The 20,580-nt window shown below is 38.0% G+C and overlaps 2 protein-coding genes across 2 annotated transcripts in view; one reads left to right on the forward strand and one right to left on the reverse strand.

The window, feature by feature from the left end:
* The window catches only part of SPATA17 (spermatogenesis associated 17), a 92,493-nt gene extending 75,386 nt beyond the window's left edge, over positions 1 to 17,107 (reverse strand). Inside the window, exons 1-4 of the mRNA XM_050894797.1 lie at positions 17,040 to 17,107; positions 11,543 to 11,632; positions 9,401 to 9,482; positions 2,781 to 2,831 (exon numbers count right to left, since the gene is read on the reverse strand). Coding sequence (XP_050750754.1) covers positions 2,781 to 2,831; positions 9,401 to 9,482; positions 11,543 to 11,632; positions 17,040 to 17,107 — 291 coding nt within the window. The remainder of the gene's footprint in view (positions 1 to 2,780; positions 2,832 to 9,400; positions 9,483 to 11,542; positions 11,633 to 17,039) is intronic.
* Positions 17,108 to 17,530: 423 nt separating this feature from the next.
* Positions 17,531 to 20,580, forward strand: part of GPATCH2 (G-patch domain containing 2) — a 127,279-nt gene continuing 124,229 nt past the window's right edge. Inside the window, exon 1 of the mRNA XM_050893237.1 lies at positions 17,531 to 17,620. Coding sequence (XP_050749194.1) covers positions 17,565 to 17,620 — 56 coding nt within the window. The 5' untranslated portion in view covers positions 17,531 to 17,564. The remainder of the gene's footprint in view (positions 17,621 to 20,580) is intronic.

Here is a 20,580-nt window from a genome sequence, read left to right on the forward strand (position 1 = left end):
TCAATGTGAAAGTTCTAAATGTTTGCTTTTATAAGGAAGTATAATGTGTTACAACTATATTTCTTTTTAATTCCAAGGTGAATGTTTAAAAAATTCTTGAAAAAAAAAGAGACAAGTGTGTATGCCCTTCAAAGTAATTAGCAAGTTTCAACAGTGATTGGTACAAAACAATTATTGTCATTGATCAGCACTGAACAGATAATTTTAAACAAAGTCATTGTGTGCTCAGCAGATTACAGCTTGTTAACGGGCAAGTTCTAAATGACCTCTTAAGCTAGTCAAATCAATGATGCATATTCCTCATTAAGTAACATCAAAATGTAAGTGGTCTTATAAATAATGTTTATTTTAAGCACTAAAACAAATGGCAAAACCTTGATATATCAAAAGCCATCTGCTCATGGAAATATTTTTTTTTCCGTAGGATTACTTTTGTTGCTGAAAATTTATAGCGACCTTAAATCTTTTAAGGGAGAGAATCATATTCTGACCTAGTACTCAAAACCAAAATTGATTAAAACAAGTTCTCTGATTTAATTTAAAAAGGTGAAACTGATAGTTCTGGTTACAACTAAATGCAGTCCAGGGAGACAGAAATGTAGACTGACTTCGAAACTATGAGCATGTGTATGCCCTCAATTGCCAAAATTGAAAGTGCCTTTCTAATCAGTGACTATAAACTGAAATAAATATTTTAATAATACTATGAGGCAAAACTAAGTGGTTAAATAGAAAAAAATACACAGTTATTGTTATATATTCAGAACACTTAAGGATGTTAATCATGACTCAAGCTCACAATGTGTGAATATGAGGCACTGTTGGCTTAGGAACCCTGAAGTCTGGCCACACATCTTCTGCGCAGAAACTCAACAGGCCTTATTCTCTATTGTCCTGGACCTTGGTTAGTTCTTCAAAAAACAGATGACATCAAAAAAACTCCATTCAGTGTTTCAGAATGGTAGCATTTTAAATCTGCTCTGCAGATATGGCTGCACAAGATTTAGATAGAGGAGAATCAGATTCTGATATTTGCAACTAAATAAAGATCTGTTCTATTGTTTTCTACTGGTTTAAATTTCCATTAAAGAAAAGGACATGACTGAAAAAATGGTACTTTGAAGATTTATATCACCTAATGATTCAACATTATATTTCCATTACAAATGAATGGGAACACATTCAATTTCTTTTAAAAATGAAAGACCAAATGCAAAACTCCATTTGACTAGAATACATAATTACCTCCGAAATTTGGTCTTCAAATGCCTTCTAAAAGTACACAGCCAACTTTTAAGAGCTGGCTTGTATGTTGTGTTTTCTCACTGATTTCAGCTGCATGAGTATACAGCATTTATCCACTGTGGAATACTTTCAAACTAGCTAACCAAGGAATAAACTAAAACAACAAAAAAAAGTGCATTTCTGAGGAATTAGATTGCTGTTAAACACCTTCAGCTCTCTAACATGCACCAAATGTAAGATTCTATTTTGTGCCTTTGAGAGAACCAGCACTAAGTCAAAAACCTGATGGGAACACATCTCTTGAGTCTGAGTTATTCTGGAACCAGAAAGGCCACAAAATTAAAATTCATTCTGAGAATCTTCCTACTTTACAGGAGCTTCCTTGAGTTACTCTCCATCCCCCGACATTCTTACATTTGGTAGAATTCAAAAGGTAAGATGCCTAGCCTAAAAAGATACAGGCCTCTAAAGTAAAGCAGGTTTATTCCACAAAATAAAAGAATAAGATAAAAGTAAGATAAAATATTTCATGGAATCATAGAATGATAGAATGGTTTGGGTTGGAAGGGACCTTAAAGCTCACCTAGTTCCAGCCCCACTGCCATGGGCAGGGACACCTTCCACCAGACCAGGTTGCTCAAAGCCCTACCCAACCCGGCCCTGAACACTTCCAGGGATGGGGCATCCACAACTTCTCTGGGCAACCTGTTCCAGTGTCTCACCACCCTCATAGTGAAGAATTTCTTCCTTATGTCTAATCTAAATCTACCCTCTTTCAGTTTGAAGCCATTACCCCTTGTCCTATCACTACATGCCCTTGTAAAAAGTCCGTCTCCAATAGCCCTCTCCAAAAGTCCCTCATCCCAAGAATTATCTCATGTCCTTCCCATGTTTGTTTTACATATTTGTTTAAGTGCAGTCCCAAAGTTCAGGAAAAAAAATGTTAATTTCTAGTTAAATATATTTTGCAGTTTTCCCCATAACAAACTTCATTTGCTGTATATTTATTAAAGTTCAAGGACTGTTTACACTCTTCTTCATCTAGGAAAATTCACTCATAATATCATCAATGAGATCAGTGCATTTCCACCTCTGTTTAGGCAATGAAATTGTCCTGTGCTCTCTGAGTAACTCTTTTGAGATTCAATACATCAAATGTCATGTAATAACAAAAGAAAAAGCACAGCCACATCAACAAACATAAAAGCCCTATAGTTTGTCAGAATTGTAAATATATGTCTACATTTGTAAGAATACTCACAGATAGAATGTTTGGGGTTTTTATCAGTATCATATATGGTAGAATGAACATTTAAATGAGGCAACACACATGCAGATGCCTTAAATTCAGCTACAGTTTTCAAATACAACCCAGACTACTGAGTGTAACTTTAATTTTTAACTATGTACTATTTCCCGCTGTTGCCATCAGCATATCAATCAAGTGTATATTATTCTGGTTTGCTCATTTTATTAAAAGCAAATTCGGAGCACAATTGACTTTTCATTTGTTTAACAAGTGAAGAAATATTTACCCTGACAGCCATTTCATTGTAGAAATTCATCTTCATAATAAAATATGCTGTCTGTGAATCAAGGAAAAAAAAGATGGCATATATTTCAGTTACACAAAGACAGTGCTCCTATTTTTACATATAAAAGATAAGAATCTTTATACATAATATATAATAAGAGTTCTAGGCTTAGAGAGAATAAAATCAAACTTTGTATTGAAGAGATAGGCTTCCTAATACATAATGCAGGCTTAACCAGAAAAATCTATGGTAGTCAAACTAGGAGCTAATGGAGATATATGATCATAAAATGCTCTCCGCTGAGTTTGATAATCAATGGTGCTCTACTGAGAGTAGAATAACAAAGCAGAAATATTCACAAGTGCTGGTGACACGTAGTATTGTATGATTTATTCACTGGGGTTCTTTTAGCCAAAACTCACAGAAACATAAAAGGAATTCATATTTCAAGACGTCTGGTTTAATGAAAAATTCAAAGAAATGCTGTCTTCAGTCGAAATCGTTCAAGGATACGGATGCAGTGATGGAGCAAAATTGTGCCTTCCAACCATCTGTACTAAATGTTATGTACTTAGCTGCCTCCCGAGTAATCCTTAGGAATTTTGTTTCATTTAATATTCATTTTAACATCATAAAATCATAAATACAATGATACCATGTTACAGTGAATCCCCTGATATAGAAAACATTTCCTGAAGTCCTGGTTTCCTTCCAATAAAGTAGAATTCCTCTCATAGTGAACGAATCCCCTATTATACTAAGCAATCACTTGGCAGCATAGGTTATTTTAATGGATACATCACTTTAAACTAAGCTTTCACATCTGTTCCGCCCTCTAATTACAAATGCAAAATGAACATAATTCACAATTGTATCATAAAAAGTAAAATATAAGTACTTTGAATGCAAGAGTATGTCCTTTATTTAGCACAACATGCAGCTTTTATGTGTTTCTTATGTTTTAGACACAAATCAAAGGCAAAAGTGCTTTCCCCTGATATAGTGATTTTCTCCCCCATGGCAAACAGGAATTCACTATAAAAGGGTTTCACTGTAATTAGTGTTATTTGAATTGCCTAGTCTGATCCAAAGCAAATTGTCTGTGGAGAGCAGCAGGACTGGATTATTTATCAACAGTCTGGGCAATTAAGAAACAGTTGGCTGCAATATGTTATTTACAAATGAACACAATGATGCTACTTCATTTTAAATTCTCTTTCTTCATTACATTAAGCAAGGCATAATTCCTGCAGTTTAATTAAGGTGCATTTTAAATGCTCACTTTAATATCATACCAATCTACTAATAATGGAAACAGCAGAAAAGATATTTCTTATATAAAAGAAAAATGTAGGACTGCTAAATTTCAGAAAAGTTTCACGTAGATGTGTAGTTGTATACACACACACAAGTATACATATATATATTTGAGGGAATCTCAGCCCCAAAGGTACGAATTAGAATAAATAGTGGACTCCATCTCCCCTTTTGTCTCCATAAACGTTTTCTGAGTGATACTAACCGTAGATAGCTAATATTGGAATGAAATAATGGTTGCCAGGTCTAAGTGTATTCCTAAACTGTTCGATTAAATTGATACAATTTTGCCTTGCAGCTCATCTTTTCTTTCTTTGGAAGGGAATGTAAGAGTTGCCGCACCACCAAACAGATAAAGTACATTTTTAAGGGAAATTCCTAAGCTTAAAAATTATCATCAGATTTCTGTCCATCAATGATCTAACTAAACAAAACAATATCTCACAACTTTTTGTTTATTCTTCTCATATGTGAAGGCTGTGAGCACTTAGGTCTGAATCCATCCCATTTCACTGAAGAACCTAAATTGGAGACCTAACATCATTATGCTCTTTATATTATCAATACTGAAAGACAGTGGGACCACTTTCCCTCTGAGCTTGGCAAAGTATTGAAGAGCTCTGCAATTGCATTTCTGTCTACTATTTACAGAGATAGTCAATGGCAACTAGGGTCCTAACTTGCATACCTCACTTAGGTGTGAGAAATCCAGGCCTTACCCTACCACTACTTAACAAGGTCACTCACAATAAAAAGGAAATTACACATTCCTGCTTTTGCTCAACGTTGTTCTAAATCACAAGTCAGCCAAATACAGAATTGCTCATATAATTGCTCACAACCTTATCCTTGTTCCAAAAGCCAGAGCCTGTGTCACCATCTAGGTTCTTTTGCAAATGGATTTGCTCTCTGTTTTCTAATCCTGATTAGAATAATATGTACTACTTCTGCTATTACAAGCGATGGAGAATGTGTTCATCCCTAACATCCCATCACAAAAGCATAGCATGATTTCGTGCTTCAACCCAAGTCTATATTTATGTGCTTTCCTAGTAAACAAAAGATTCTTTCCTGAACTAGGGCCTTCTTGTCCAGAAGACTCCTTTCTTATGCTTAAGTGGAATTTCCTGCATTTCAGCTTATGCCATTGCATTACCTCTCCTTATTTCACTGGCTGCCAATTCCAAGGTGACACTGCAAGGTTGACTCTCTGGGAAGAATTATCTTGCCATCTCGCCCACATGCTCCACCTCCACTTCTGAACCATGAAGCCTTTGTATCTGTCTCTGATGTTAACATACAGGTCTCCCTACTAGTTTACTTTAAGTCTATGATTCCAAAGTATATTTGAAGCCTTTTGTGTATAAACTGTTGTACTACTTTCTCCTTTTCTGTTTAAAAACATGTTTGGGGATCACCTACAAATGTGATCTGATCCTGATTGGTGCTTTCTTTTTCTTTCAACAGTTAATACAAAGTGACAAATTCAAAAGAGAACCAGAAATTTGATTGAAAGTAGATTGCGAAAAGGAACCAACACATGGTCTAAGTTGGGAACAGGCACTTTTTTTATAGACCACATAGGCATTTGCCTAATTCGTATTGGACTGGGACTACTTAAAACTGGTTACTGAGTTGAAGCTAAACTATTTAGGGTGGTGTCAAACTACACATGAAATATTAACTTTTTTCAACTGCATCTCCTTCCAAAGTGAGCTGAAAATATGGCCATCATGCGTGCCAACTTCATATAACAATGAAATGCTACAATTCCCTTTGCTTTATCAAGTGATTTCTTGACTTTGAGAAATATTGTAAAAAGAAACACTGACGTACAGTTTGATTCATGTTCTGGTGTTTGCCTGGTTTTAAAATTCATACTTTCCTGCAGGTCATGCAAGACTTTCAGAATCCAGTACAACCAACGTAACTAAGTTATCAAGAAAACTATAGGAGTGCAGTTCTTAATTTTAACTTGAGATTAATATTAGGAAACAAAGCTTTATACCAAAGCACCTATTTTAGAATATAGAAAGGCACATAACTTTAGTCATATAAACACCATCAATAGTTTTTTTTTAAACTTAATGTATTTTAACAATCAAAGGAAGAGGCACTAGAGGAGTAACAAATGAAATACTAGTAGTGATGCACATATGGACAGCCAATCTGATGAGCCTCAGTCTTTGTTATTTTCCGCATCAGTACCACTCACATTTCACAATTTTGAGTATAATCATTAAAATGATTTATTATCAAGTAATCATGGGTATTTTGTGCATATGCTTTGCCTTGTTTGCTGGCAGCAGTTACCAATCCAATCATTATCAGTGGACAAATTTTAAAGTGACCAATTTTTTTTGTATTTAAGGAACTATCATGTCTCATGTATCATTGTGTTTCATAATCAGGAGTCATTACAACAGTTATTAGCAAGAGTTCAATGCAAACATTAACGGATCCTTTAACTTAAAAGTTGCGTTAAGCTGCTGAGAAGATTCTTGTTTCTTTTTAAAATATTCCAAATTCAGCCATTGATTGAGTAAAGATAGTATAACAATTAATATAGGGAATGAACTTGAACTTTATATTTAAGTCCACCCCAAAACAGACAATACTGAATATAGTGGTCTAAAGGAAGAAAAAAGTGCCTTTTTATCTGCTACTTGTATGGCTTTCAGGTTAGCTTCCAATCAAGCTGTCCTATTTAGTCCTCTCCAATCAAAGAGATGGCAAGCAGAAAATGAAGTATTTGAGGGAAAAAGGTGGTTTTCTATGGTGATTGCTGTACAATTCGTAAGCTTGCTGATAAGATTCTGTTTCTTTAGAGCCCTGACTAATATTGGATAAGTACTGGAATCCAGAAACTGGATGAATTCATGGTCTGATTTAGAATGTGTGTACAAAGTGTAGGCTTGCACAATTTTTTGTCCTACATTATTCCACAGACTTCAGATTTGGCAAGGGCTTGTCAGTTATGTCTATTCGAAGAACTACATATGAACCAGGCTTTATTGGTTAAAGTAATTTTTATTTTTATTTTCAGAAAAATATTTCAAGAATGGAAAGCTGAGTGGGTTTTATGATGCTAGCTATCTCAGCTTGGTTATTACAGGAAATCTGTGCTAACTTGAAAGACTTTATCTTAAAATGTAACTGTCAGAATGTTTTTTAAGAAGAAAGAAGTAATAAAGAGATGATGTAAAAGACCTCCAACTTCATAGATGCATAGAACAATTGAGGTTGTCAGGGACCTCTGGAGCTCTAAACCATTGCTCAAAGAAGGGTCAATTAGAGCAAGTTGTGCAGGGCCTCGTTCAGTTGGGTTTTGAGTATCTCCAAGGATGGATGCTCCACAAACACAGTTTGCACTCTTTGGGCAACCCATTCCAGTATTTGACCACCCTCACAGTAAAAAATTTTCTTTCTTATCTTTGCATGGAATTCCCTGTATTTCAGTTTGTGCCTGCTGCCTCTCATCCTGTCACTGGGCACCAATTCCAAATGCCGTTGCAGGTTGGTTCTCTGGAAAGAATTATCTTGCCATCTTACCTATAGGGCACCTCTCAGAACAGTGCAATGGACAGTAGGCAAGGTGATGATGTGTTCATTTTGTACCTTATCTGGGCACCACTGTTTTCACAACCTTTATATATAAAAATAAGTCTCTGCAGTGACATCATTCTGTTCAAAATAGGAAACTGATTACTATCAACAAAGAAATTACCATTTGAACATGGGGTGGCCAAAAAATAGCTCCTTACAATTTGCGGGAATTGAAAAATATGTAAAATGGCCACCATCAGATCTTTGTCCTGCTTAAGCCTTCTTAAAGACCTAATGATCAGCTGCCCAAAACTGGCATGGTTCTTATTCTCATCTTGAAAAACACAGAAACACATAAATCACCTTGTTTCTGAAGTGAAATTCACCACTCTAAAATGTTTTAACTGTGAAAAAATGTAGAACTGGAGGGGACGTCATGAGATGACTCCACCTAAAACATTGCCTGAAGCATATCTAAGCCATTCATGATAAGCATTTGTCTAATCTGCTCTTAAAAACCTGCAGTAAAGGGAGTTCCACAACATGTTTTGGCAGTATGTGTCAATGTTTCACATGAAGTTGATTTCTTCCTTCCCTTTTCCTAGCGGCTGCATGGATCCTTTCTTTTCATTAACAAATTTTAACATACATTAACATTATCATACGTCTCTTTTTCTACAGAAGCTTTTTTCGATTAAACAAACCTTCCCTAAACTCAGAGACAATATTCAACTGAAGTCCCACTTTTTTTAAAGCAGAACCCAATCCAACCATGCAGCTATCTGCCCTGTATTCAAAAATTAGTGTTTTAGAAGATGGACTGAAAACCATAGCCTGAAAGGACGACTCATAATTTATTAGTTAAGCCAGGTAAGTTGGAAGAGATAAAATCTTTAATTAGATTACTGACACACTTGGGGGAAAAATAGACAAGCTTTCAGGCATACAAGTCCTGCTACTTGAAAACACAGTTTAGTAGGAGGTATGGACTTCAGCTTGTAACATATAAGTTGTTATGGCTCTTTTGTTTTGCTTTTTCTTGACTTGTCTGTTTTGACTGAAACACAACAATTTAACTCTAACAAAATTAATCAATAATAAATGACTAACAAGTTTAAAAACTATTGTAAAACATTAACATAATTTGATAAATTAGTGAAGTAAACTACATATTAAAAACTTAATTGTTTTATGTTAAAGGCAAATTAGTTTCTTCTTAATCTCCTAAACCTGTTAACAGAGGTTTCAGCTTGTGTGCTATCATACACTTTTGCTATCTTCAAGTCCGTCAAGGGAATTAGATTGACTGTGATCTGCTGCGTGCCTTAAGGCAAAACCTCAAATACTTCAAGGTTCATTAAGTAAGAAATTTAAACCACTAAAACATAGAACAGCAATGTGTAGACACATTGGCTTATTTTATTTTCAGAATTAAAAGTTCTGCCAGGAAAAAAAGCATCTTGAAAATCTCCAATTCTGCAATTAGCATCATGCGAGCAGGCTTCTGCATGAGCAGATCTCATTGCTGGTTTGGGGACTAATACTCTAGAGCAGCAAACACTTAAACACTGACTTAACTTGACCATTATGAGTCAGCTTACTGAAATTAACGGTGCTTTTCATCATAGTAAAGTTAAGTACGTGTCTGTGTGTATAAAGGATCAAGTTTCAGCTTTTTAATTTCAAGATGAGTGACTGAATTACTCCATATGTATTCTACAAATAATCAAACAAAATTTTTAAAACTAGTTTTCTACCTCCACCATTTTTCTGAAGTATCTTCTACTTCGATAACCTCTCCACCACTTCTGTATAAAAATCACCATTTTGTTCAGATATCTAAAATGAAATATATTAACAAAATAATCATTATTTTGAGACGTTACAATATAACTTTATTTTTTCCTAATATTAAAAATAACGTATAGTGTATTATATCCACACTTATTCCAAACAGATGGCCACTGCAAACATACTTTATACATATACATGTATGCATATATACATATGCACACACATACACACTTATAAACCAATATATACATATATTTATACATACACACATACTTTGCTTTTGGAAAAAGTGGGTTACTGCAAACTTACCTATATGCTATTTCAGTTATCATTACAAAAATTTAATGAAATAACCTTACAAATGTAGTTTGCATGATAGATGATTGTATTTTCATGAATGGTTTTAATCAACATATCTGACCAGTTCAGAATTTTTTCAGTTACATGCAACATTTTCACAGCTTTACAATTTTTAAATATTTGACAAAACCCACAGGTATCTGGAATTTTTAGACTATTACACCTAGCTTAATTGTAAGTAAATCTTTAGTCTGTCCTGATTATATACACTTCATTATGCTACTAAAAGTTCCATAACTGATGTCTCACATCAATTTTGCAGCAAATAATGCAACCATTACTTTGGGACTGCCTAGAAAAAGCTATATAGGGGAGCATTCATACCACCTAACTATGGACATCAAATTTAGAAGCCTTGCTAGAGTCACTCAGTGGAGGCAGTCTTTTCCAGCAGGTAGTTCAAAGGACCTAAATGAGAGGGTAATTCAGAACACTGACAACTGGCTATATTGAGCCTGTGCTCCTAAGTGAGATACCACATCCATCTTTGGAAAGAGGACACTGAGCAGGATCACTCTGTACACAGTCGCAGAGAAAATCCTCTTCTACACTTAGGTGATTTAGTTCTTCTTACATGCTCATTATAACTACATTGTTCTTACATTGGTCATTACTAAATACAAATGTGCGTGTGGAAGAGCATTTTCCTACAGAATAGATTGGCTAAAACACTTGGGTTTTACTTTCTTCTGCAGCATACTGTTGTTACTCGTGCTGGAAACAGAGGGGCACTAACCAATCCTCTGTCTTTGTAGGGGTTTTTGACATTGATGGCATAGCTGATATTCCTTGGAGGGCTGAAATACCATGTTTGTTTGTCTGCTGAACACTTGCATGTGATGGCTGCATCCTGTGACAACACACTTGAACCAGCAATGGAAAACAGTTTACCAGCGCTTTTTTTAAAAAGTGCACATAATGGTTGTAGCCTATCTTTTTATGAGGGAAATATTGGTCATTAAGTGATTAATGTTATTTAACCTAATAATTCTTTAGGCTCGATATAGTATGTCTAGATACATAATGACTTGCGACAGGCAAGACGTCAAACTAGAAGATATAAGAATCCCTCCCCCCTCACAGCCTTAATTTTTATGAAGATACAGAAATTCAAGCATATGAGTTTGCCTAATTGGGCTTATGATCATAAAAAATGGAGGAGGTCCTCCTGGGAGAAGGGACCAACCATAGTGTTTCCAAAAAATTTATATCAATGTCGATACGGCATTTTACAGAACAAAGTAATTGTACATGATCTCTGTTTTATAAATGGAGAAAATTATTTAAAGAAATATTTTTTTTAAATGACCTGGTCAAATCCAGCAGTAGAACTTAATTTTCTACAATAAGAATCGAGTTACCATACACTCACTAGGCAATTTTTCTGTAATGTCCACAGTAACAGCGATAAGAAAAGTCTCTGCAAACAGCATATGAGGGACATCTTTTTGTTTTTCCAGTCATGCCAAGATTTCTTAAACAATACTCTGTAAGTATTCTGAAGATGGATTATTTCCATGCTACTTATTAGCATTACGCCATTTTAATTGTATGCAGTTCTGAAAATCAAAAATTATTATTTCTTACAGTGGCACAGCATATATTTAATTCTATTTAAAAGCAGAATAATGGTTTGGGTTTTTTTCCCAAACGCTCTCATTTTATTAAAATCAAGTAATACCATGAGAAATGGGGGGGAAAAAATCAAGATTGAAATACAGATTAAAATAGGCTTAATATACTACCTCAGATAGGCTCGGACTCTGCATCCTCGAAACCAGCTCTGGATTTTGACAGCAGCTTTGTACTCTATTTTTCTGTCTTCATCTACAGATCTGAAAATATAAAAAGTAGTAATACTTGTCAGCACGGTAATTTAGTACCAAAGCAGAAAAATTCTTCTAAATATGTCTTACTGTTGCAGTTTGTGATCTTTTTCACCAGGTTTTTCACTTTTTAATTCTACATAGTTAAATAATAGTGCAGAACAATATAAGCTACATTAGTTGCATATTATGAAGATAACAAAGATAAAGAGTATCGCAACTTGCAGATGATGTAAGGCTTGGGAGAGTGTACTTCTTGTTCCCATAAAATACTGAATATCCATGTCAGCATATCATGGACTTCTTCCGTTGTAGGTGAAATATATGGATAATGCTTTAATGATAATTAGGCCTGAATTATAACAAAAAATCCTGTAGCTATGTATAAAATTGTGTATCTACATGAATATTAAATAAATTAACTGTGATCAATATTATCATGATAAATATCAATGGAATTTATAAGAAGGATATATTAAGGGTGAGATCTAGTTCAAGTACATTGTTTTATGACCAATACAAAATATTTTATTTGTTTATTACCTGAACAGTGATAGCATTAATAATGGTGACAGATACACTCCTTGTATGTAGATTTTTTTAATGAATATGAGCTGATCTTACAGGGTGAAAGTAGAGGATTTAGACCTTTCAGCTAGTTTCTTAGGAAGGAATTTAAAGAGGAGAAATATGAAAAAGAAGAGGAGGTGACCGAAGGAAAGTGAGATACAAATGTAAGTTAAAACTATTATGAGTCAGAACAATAAAGCACAGAAAAGAAACTAGACGTGGAAATTTCCAAACTTTAGAAGGCCTGGAATGTCAGGACATGAAATCTTAGTGTGGCTTAAAAAGGCAGTTGGGAATTGGAAACAAACGTTGTTAGTAATTTGGATGGGTTCCAAAGGGATGACCATGGGAATCTTTTACATGGAATTATAGTAGTCAATGCAACAGCTTATTGAGTCTTCACAGGACTTTTCACAATCGTAATTTAAAGACACGGATTTTGGAGATAATGTAGAAATGAAACTGGCAGCGTATTGGCACGTGCTGCAGACAGGCAAGGAGGGAACAAAAGGAAACAAAAGAATTAGAAAATACGCTAGGGTTGCAGCATTGATTAATATAGATGCTAGAGGAACTAATAAAAAAGGGAGGATACAGAGAAAGATGAGTTGGTTTTTAAGTTACATGAGAAGAAAGGTTATCTAGAAAGAAATACTGGTGAGGCAGCTGAAGATTCCAGACAGAAGGAGGTGGAGAACTGATGACTTCAAGGAACTTTTCAAGAACTATTAGCTGTCAAAGCTTTGTGTCAAATGACATAGTACAACAAAAAGGTATATGCGCAAGTGGGAAAGAAGCACAAGTAAAAGGACCTCATCAGAAAGTCAGAAAATAATTCCAAGAGATAGTCCTTGCTTGCCTCCTTTCTGTGACTCTGTCTATTAGGAGAATAGTGTTTGTGACAAAGGTAAAAGTCATGTAAGGAAAACGATGAATCTAAAAGAGATTACAGAAATATGTGAATCTGAAAGAGACTTTTCAGAGAGTTCAGGAAGAAATCATTACTATGATGAGTTTCAATGCTGAGGGGTAGAACCCAGCTAAGAGATCACCTCTAGTTTTTATTTACTTTTTTGTTTGTTTGTTTCAAAATGTCAATAACTGTCAAGTCTTTGAACTTAAAATTGTATTTTAATTTTCATGGATTTTTTTGCTATCTCATTTTTATTAGGAACATATTTACCAAATAGTTTAATTTGTTACACCTGCCCCAAAAGAACAATTAGGTTACTATCAGTTAGTTTTCTTAACTAGTTGATATTAGTTAGCTCTCCTAACAAAGTGTTGTGTCAACATTAATTGCCTCGGTAAACACCAACAAGATTAATTTTTATCTGATAAATTAGGATTATCCTCATTATATTTCTTGAAAAACAAAACACAGATTTACTGCCAGAGATCAAGAAACATTAGCTCCATTCATTTTATATCATCTGGTGCAGCATATGCTCTCAAATCACATGAAACAGGCACAAATTTTCATCGTCATCTGACATGCATCAGACCTGTCCAGTACCTGGAAACTGTGGAAAACAGACTTTTTTACCTAAGAGCACAAAATAAGTCAATATCAAAGCTGGCATTTATGCTAGAGAGCTTCATTGTTCCTCTCTTGTGCAGCTTCCTAGACTTCATAGGAAGCAGACCTCTCCAGAATACTTTTACCTAGAGGTAAATGATTTTGATTAAAAGGGTATGAGCTATTTGGCCCTGGACAGACGGCCACGATCACAGCCTGGAAATGAAGGGGATGTGGGACTGGCCACGTCAGAGGTGACAGCTCCAAAACCAGTCCTACCCACTTGGCAGTGGCAACAGTCTGCTTCTGGAAGAGCAGAAGCCTTCTCCTCTATTACTTCCTGTTAGGTTTTTTAGCTGGCATTCTGTCTTGCCTGGACAAGTCAGTTCAGAAGTTGTTGTAAAGTTTATTGAAGCAGACTACCAACAGCCTTGTTTTTCTTACAGTATAGTTCCACAAACACTTTCAACTGGCCTTGCCAGCAGAAGTGGTTTGAGGTATAAGTTGCTCAAGCTGGTATCCACCCTTCTGATCAGATTGCATAGTTGTCATACTGTTTGAATTAAGCTTTTAGAGTCACAGATACTTCTCAAAGACTTTACTGAACGTTAAAAAGGCATATTCAAGGTCAGCATCTAACATATAGATGTTACAGTAAATAAAAGTAGGTTCTTGAATGAGTAATTGATAAAATTGTTTAACACTTAAAATAAGAGAATGCACTAACAGATCCTGTGTATTCTAATGCTCATGCTGACAGGGTATTTGTCAAGGTGCAGGCTTATGGTATTTTTGCATTCTGCCATCATTGGGCAAGTGCTTCCCTAGAAAGGTGCTTTCCTACAAAGTCAGTTTAGGAGACATCATAACTCTGACATAAATAGAGTTCTGCATAAAGCATGACAGCAATGTTATTAAGATCAGAAGAACATTATTAAGACCAGGTAAACCTGTCTAACCACAACCAACAGGCAAGATATTACAGTCATCAACCTGCCCTAATTTTTAATGGAACAGGTGTAGAGTCCTAAAACAGCAAATGCATTTTGAAAGATAAAGAAAGTTTTCTAATTTGGGGATTTACTTTAAGGCACTTCAATTACTCTGTTCCTCCTGCAGCAGTAATTGCTAGCAAGAGTACTTAGTTTTCACCAGGGTTGCTTTAAGTCAAGCTGCTCTGGAGGGTCTGTGTGTTCTAGATGTTCTACGGAATTCTGCTTTTAGGTCTTGATAGATAGGTGAAGAAAGAAATATTTTTCTTTTGGCTTAAAATGTGTTTGACACACATGGAACTAAATCCTTCAGGTCTTACCCTTGGAGGTATTTGCCAAGAGGGCAACTCATACCAAAAAAGGTAATACTTGGTAATCTATATTCTTCTGCACCTTCTGATGCTTCAGATCAACTCAGATCGTTTGAGGAATCTGGTATTTCACTGCAGAATACTGACTTCATAGACTAAGTAACCGCTTTTTTTACAGTATCATGTATTTTCATCTGAATGCCCTCAAACTATTTGTGAATGATGAGTGACTGCACAGATTACACTGACTCATGTGCTCACAGCATCCCAGATTTGGCAATTTTAACAGATCTATTACATTATGTAGATAAAGCATAGTTCTGAAAGGGAAATTAAAGCTGTTGTCTGACTTCAAAATACAAATGCTTCAAAAATACTTCAAAGACCACTGCAAATTTGACACACATTAATGCCCAAAACTTATTTGTTAAGTTTAAAAGTTAAATAAGGATCTATCAAAATCTCTAAACAAGATAGTCTGATTTGTTTCAGGATTGTACTGAGAGCTGTGTTGAAGTAGTCCAAGATTTTCACCCTAAAGAACAGAGATCAGAGTACTGATCAGCCCTTCAGTTGCTGAGCTGGACTGTTTGAAGCCTCTCATTTATATTCTCAGCTGAAAATCTGAATTTCAAGAAGCTGATGGATTATAGCCTATTCTTAAAAGGGAAACAATTCATTTTTTGAAAGCTCTGCCAAAAACAAATCCCCAAACATCAAGCATGCTGCCCTCCAATGGATTTCCATGTCTGGCTCAGCCTGCTCTTTCTAACCTGGAATATGTGAAATACAAGCATAGCCTCCTGTAACTGATGCTCATTTAGTGAACTGCTGTGTGTACAGCCACAAGAGTACAAGCTAAAGTTCAGGGAAAGAACGGGAAAACACAACACTTTATATGCAGGCAGGACTTGGACTCAGTGTAACTTTTAGCGATGTTTGGGAGCTTTGTTATTCACGCTAATGCTGTTGTAATCGGATTCTAAAACAAATGATTCATTAATTAGTAAAGACCCCCCCCCAACTATGCTAAATATGCTTTTTTTTCTGTTTGAGTGTTAGCATTACACGTACAGCAGCAGCAACAATACAGTTGAATAAAAGGGTCTACAGGACAAATCTATGCAATATTAAAATAGGTCTTAAAACATTTGATTTCCTAAAATCTGATCTGGGAAAAGTTGGCCACCACCATCTTAGCAGTCAAAAAAGTCAGCAGTACAAACTGTCCCACTGGGTTAAGAGAAGGGTAACAGGTGATCTGATCAATCAGCCTGCCACTCTCTATGTGGGACATTTTGGATCTTTAGTAGAATAAACATCTCCTTAACTTAGTAGAAAAAGACAAAACATGTCCCAGGTGCAAGAAACTCAAGCCGCATAATCTAATTTAGAAACGAAGCTCAATTTTAAACAGTGTGGATAATAAACATCATCTCCCTCGGGAGCTGGGCGGTTCTCTGTCAAGTAACTAAAAATAATCAAAAAAAAAAAAAAAAAAAGCGGTGCCTTTCAACAGGATAAACTAAACGGCCGGTAAAAGTTACAGACCGGAGCCACGAGAGCCGGGGCTCACGGCTGGCGCGCCACTCGGGCGGCTCCGCCTGAGTCAGCCTCTGGGAAGAGCTCGGCCGCCGGAGCGGGGCGGGAGAGGGGAGGCCGGCTCCCGAGGCGGGAGAAGGGCCGGTTCCCGGGCTGAACTCGCGAGGCTCAGCGCCCCTCGGGAGTTTCCAGAGGCTCCTTCTTTTCCCTCAAAATTAGCGGGGGGCGGGGGAAGAGCGGGACACGAACTATTTTCGGTGCGTAAACGGACCCCTTGAAGAAACTGTGCTGCTGCCATCAGGTCTCCTCAGATCACTCCGGCAATGTTCGGGGGCAAGGGGGTGGGGGGTTTAAAGCTAAACCGTTTTCAGCGGGAGCGCCACCATCTCGTTGCCGGGGGAGACCGGGGGCTGCCCGCCCCGCCAGCCCCAGCCCAGCGTGTGGAGGTGCGTCCCGCCCCACCACCTGCACGACCCGGTTACCTGTTCCTACGGAAATACTCCTCCCGCAGCCCCGATAGCCTCGCCTGAAGCCGGGCCAGGGCGGCCATGCTCCCCCGCTCCTTCCCGCCCTCCCGACGCCGCCACCATGGCAACGGGACTGTACCACTCCGCGCGGGCGCAGGGGTGGCGCTCCCCACGGCAGCCCTGCCGACAGGGAACGGCAGGGCATCGGCGGCAGCGGGAGCCCCGCGGAGCTGGACCGGGACGGAAGCGGGGCCAAGGCAGGGAGTGCTGGAGGGGACGCGGCGCCGCCGGGCAGCGGTCCAGAGAGGGAGGGGAAGAGGCGAGATGGTCGCTCCCGGCTTCCTCCCGGTGCCGCAGCTGCTTCCGGGCTCTCATCATGGGGGACTGAGGAGCAGCGCTGGCCGCCCGCGTCCTCCTCTCCCGGCCCTCACTCGCCAGCCCCCGGCGCTGCCTCCGGCCCCTGCCCGGTCTCCCCTCGGCCCAGTCTCTGCGAAGTGGCGCCAGCCTCCCCGGGGAGCGGCCGGGGGAGGCGCCGGGTTCATGTTCCGGGTCGCTGAACCTACCCCGACCCGAGCTCAGGCGGCGAGAAAGAGCTGGTAAGCCCAGGCCCGGGGGGTCGCCCGCGGGCCCAGGGGGACGTCTCCGCCGCCCCCTGCCCTCTCGTGGGGCCGCGGGGGTGGTGCTGGTATTTGGGGGGCGCGATCGGAAACACCGTCTCCGCGCCCTATGTGGGGCTTGGAAACGTGGGGGCAAGTGCTGGCCCCGCTCCGGCCGGCCCTCGCCGCTGCCCGGCGAGCTGCCAGGCCTCTCCTGGCCTGCGCTCCCCCGTTGCTGCCGGTTGGGTTGGGGGAGAGGCGTTGGTGCTTTCCTCTCAGCCCAAGGCCGCCGGGGGAAGAGGGGTTGGAGGCCTGGCAGGTGCCACTGGCACGTCTCAGTGGGTCACCGCGTTTGTAAGCGAGCAGCGGGCTGGAGGAAGAAACTTCCCCTCGTTGCTAAAAAAGGACAGCAGGCAAACGATAAATCAAAACTTTTGTCACAAGTTTATTTAGGGTTTTTTTTGGGGGGAGGGGGTGTTCTAATTGTGGTAGACCCTCTAAGGCCTAAAACCTTTGCAGTGTATGCTGCAGAAACAATCGGTTGGTGTGTTTGCTGCTCTGAAGCTATTTTGTTGCAAACCAATAATCAACAAGTGCAGCTGTAGCCAATGAGCAAGGAAAGTATGGGTAGTTCCACTGCAGTAGAGTTGACAGATTTACTGTTTTATGTAATTCCATATACTAGCATAGTGACCCCAGAGGCCATATTGTTTTTATTGTAGAACTGTGAAGAGGGGAAACCGAGCAACAGAATAGAAGAAGGGAAAAGTGAGTTTTGTTAATAGGCCATGGAGGTATAAAGAGTGGTAGTGGAGAGACTTGATGGAAGCAAGACGTCCCAGACAACCAACTGGGAAGCCTTTCATTTCCTTCGTGAAATGTTAGGTATCTTGTGATATGTTAGGTATCAACTGATGTGTATAACTTTTAGTTCATTTCGCTTTTACTAATGGAAGTGGAGTGTGGTGGGGTTTTGTTTGTGGTTTTTTTCTGGAATGTTGATAATTTGAGGCCTTGAGGCTTTTTTAGACCCTACGTTATGTATACAGACACCTGGGGGTAGAGTTCCCAGATCTGAAATAGATTTTCTTTTACATTTTTCTTTGTTTCTTTTCTGAGGATGGGGAAGAAGAGAAAGAGAAAGGCTCAGCACTTAGTTTTCTTACCTAGGAAACCCCATTCCTCCTCCACTTCTGCTGATACCACCGCTTTTTTCCTGTGGGTATTTTCATGGCTTCTTTACATTTTTCTAAACGAAAAAGCTTTTGAAGAGGGATTTTATTTGCCCTGATGATATTTATTTGGTAGAAGAAGTTTGCCAGTATTGCTAGGCATCCAAATTTGCCTGGTGTAAACGTAACTTTACTTCTGCTGGTGTAATTCAGAACACTTCAGAGAATGAGGTATACTCTAGTGGCAGAAGTATTCTTATTTCAGTACTAGTGCTGCATACAGTAGAAACATTGCTTAAGACATTCCGAACTTGTATCTGTACTCTGAGAAAGTTTTCATTATATACTTAACTTGTCATTTGTCTTTAAATTTTACTATTTTGTGTCCACATAAGGTAGCTTAGTTCCAGAGGCTATAACAATAGCGTTCAGCAGCACAAGGTGTGGGAATTTGGCATATTCTTCTGTAATTGTCATCAGACAGTAATGATTTTGCTTGTGCAAATACACTATCCAGGGGAATTCAGTACAGAGAGAATTATTGAAATCTTATCTGTAGAACTGTTAGTTTAGGAGTTCCGAAGGAAGATCTGTTAAAAATCTGACTACTCCTCAGAGCCACTCTGTTTTCTTATCCTTATACGTAAGTTATTTCAGAAGCTGTCTGTCAAAGGAAACCCATTTGAGTGAGATGCAGGAAAATATTTTTTTCAATGTCTAATACTTGATGGAGAAAATCAAGAACTTATGCTTTGTAAAAACATTAAGACCCTAAAGAAGTGAGTAGATTCAGAACAGCCACAGAGTTAGAGTGTTCACTTTGGGTGGTAAAGCTCCTCTGAAGCTGAATGTTTTTCATTTATATTGTGAATACATGTGACAATTTAGGAATAGTTTGCATTTGGGGTATTTACTGGGCACTCTGATTCTTTTGATAATGACTTTGGTGCTATAGCGTATTGCCATCATTTGACAGTTCACGTGATTCTCCTCCTTGGCGATTGATTAATGAAGTCATACTTCTGAAAAAGGCAAACATATCAGTAAATGGCAGCAATGGGATTGCAAGAATTGCTACCTCTCATGATAAATTGCTCTAAATCTCATTTCTGGCTGACTAGTTCATTTGTGTTAGAGCCTTATTAAATGCAGTTCCTGTCAGCATCTTTCTGACTGTATACCATTGCTCTGTAATGAACACTTTTTCACTGTTAAATATGAGTAGACTTGATAGTATTTATTGTTGTGCCTTCTTAGATAAGCAGCAGTTGTAGAAAAGTCAGATGTACTTATTGCAAGCTTGTCTGGCCCTAATTTTTAGGGGGATCAGTGGCATAATCGGTTAATAAAATTCCATCATTCCTCAAATACTAATAACTTTTTATTGTATAAGACAAGTGTAAGGAAAATCCAAAACTTGTCTAAAGAAGTTTCTCAAATACAGAGCTGGTACCAAGAATTGATGTGTAGTATGTGATTGGAGGAATAAAATGTTGCTAGTAATTGTATACAATTAAATGTATGGGAGCTATATATTTGATATAAAAAAAAAAATTATAGAAATTTCCAGCAAGTGTAGTAGTTACGTCTTTAATTGTACAATAATGACTTTCATAAATTTTCATATTTTTTTAAACTCCTCCTGTACTATTATTATTTTGTGAGACTGATTTATATACAGACATAACTGACTGCAAAAAAGGAGAGTTGGCATACCTTGAAGATGAGAAGTAGCCTGGGATTTTGGGTTTGTTTTTCCCTTTTCAGATACAGACGTGCTCCAGCGTA

This window comes from Gymnogyps californianus, chromosome 3, assembly GCF_018139145.2.
Source record: "Gymnogyps californianus isolate 813 chromosome 3, ASM1813914v2, whole genome shotgun sequence".
Lineage (NCBI taxonomy): Eukaryota > Metazoa > Chordata > Aves > Accipitriformes > Cathartidae > Gymnogyps > Gymnogyps californianus.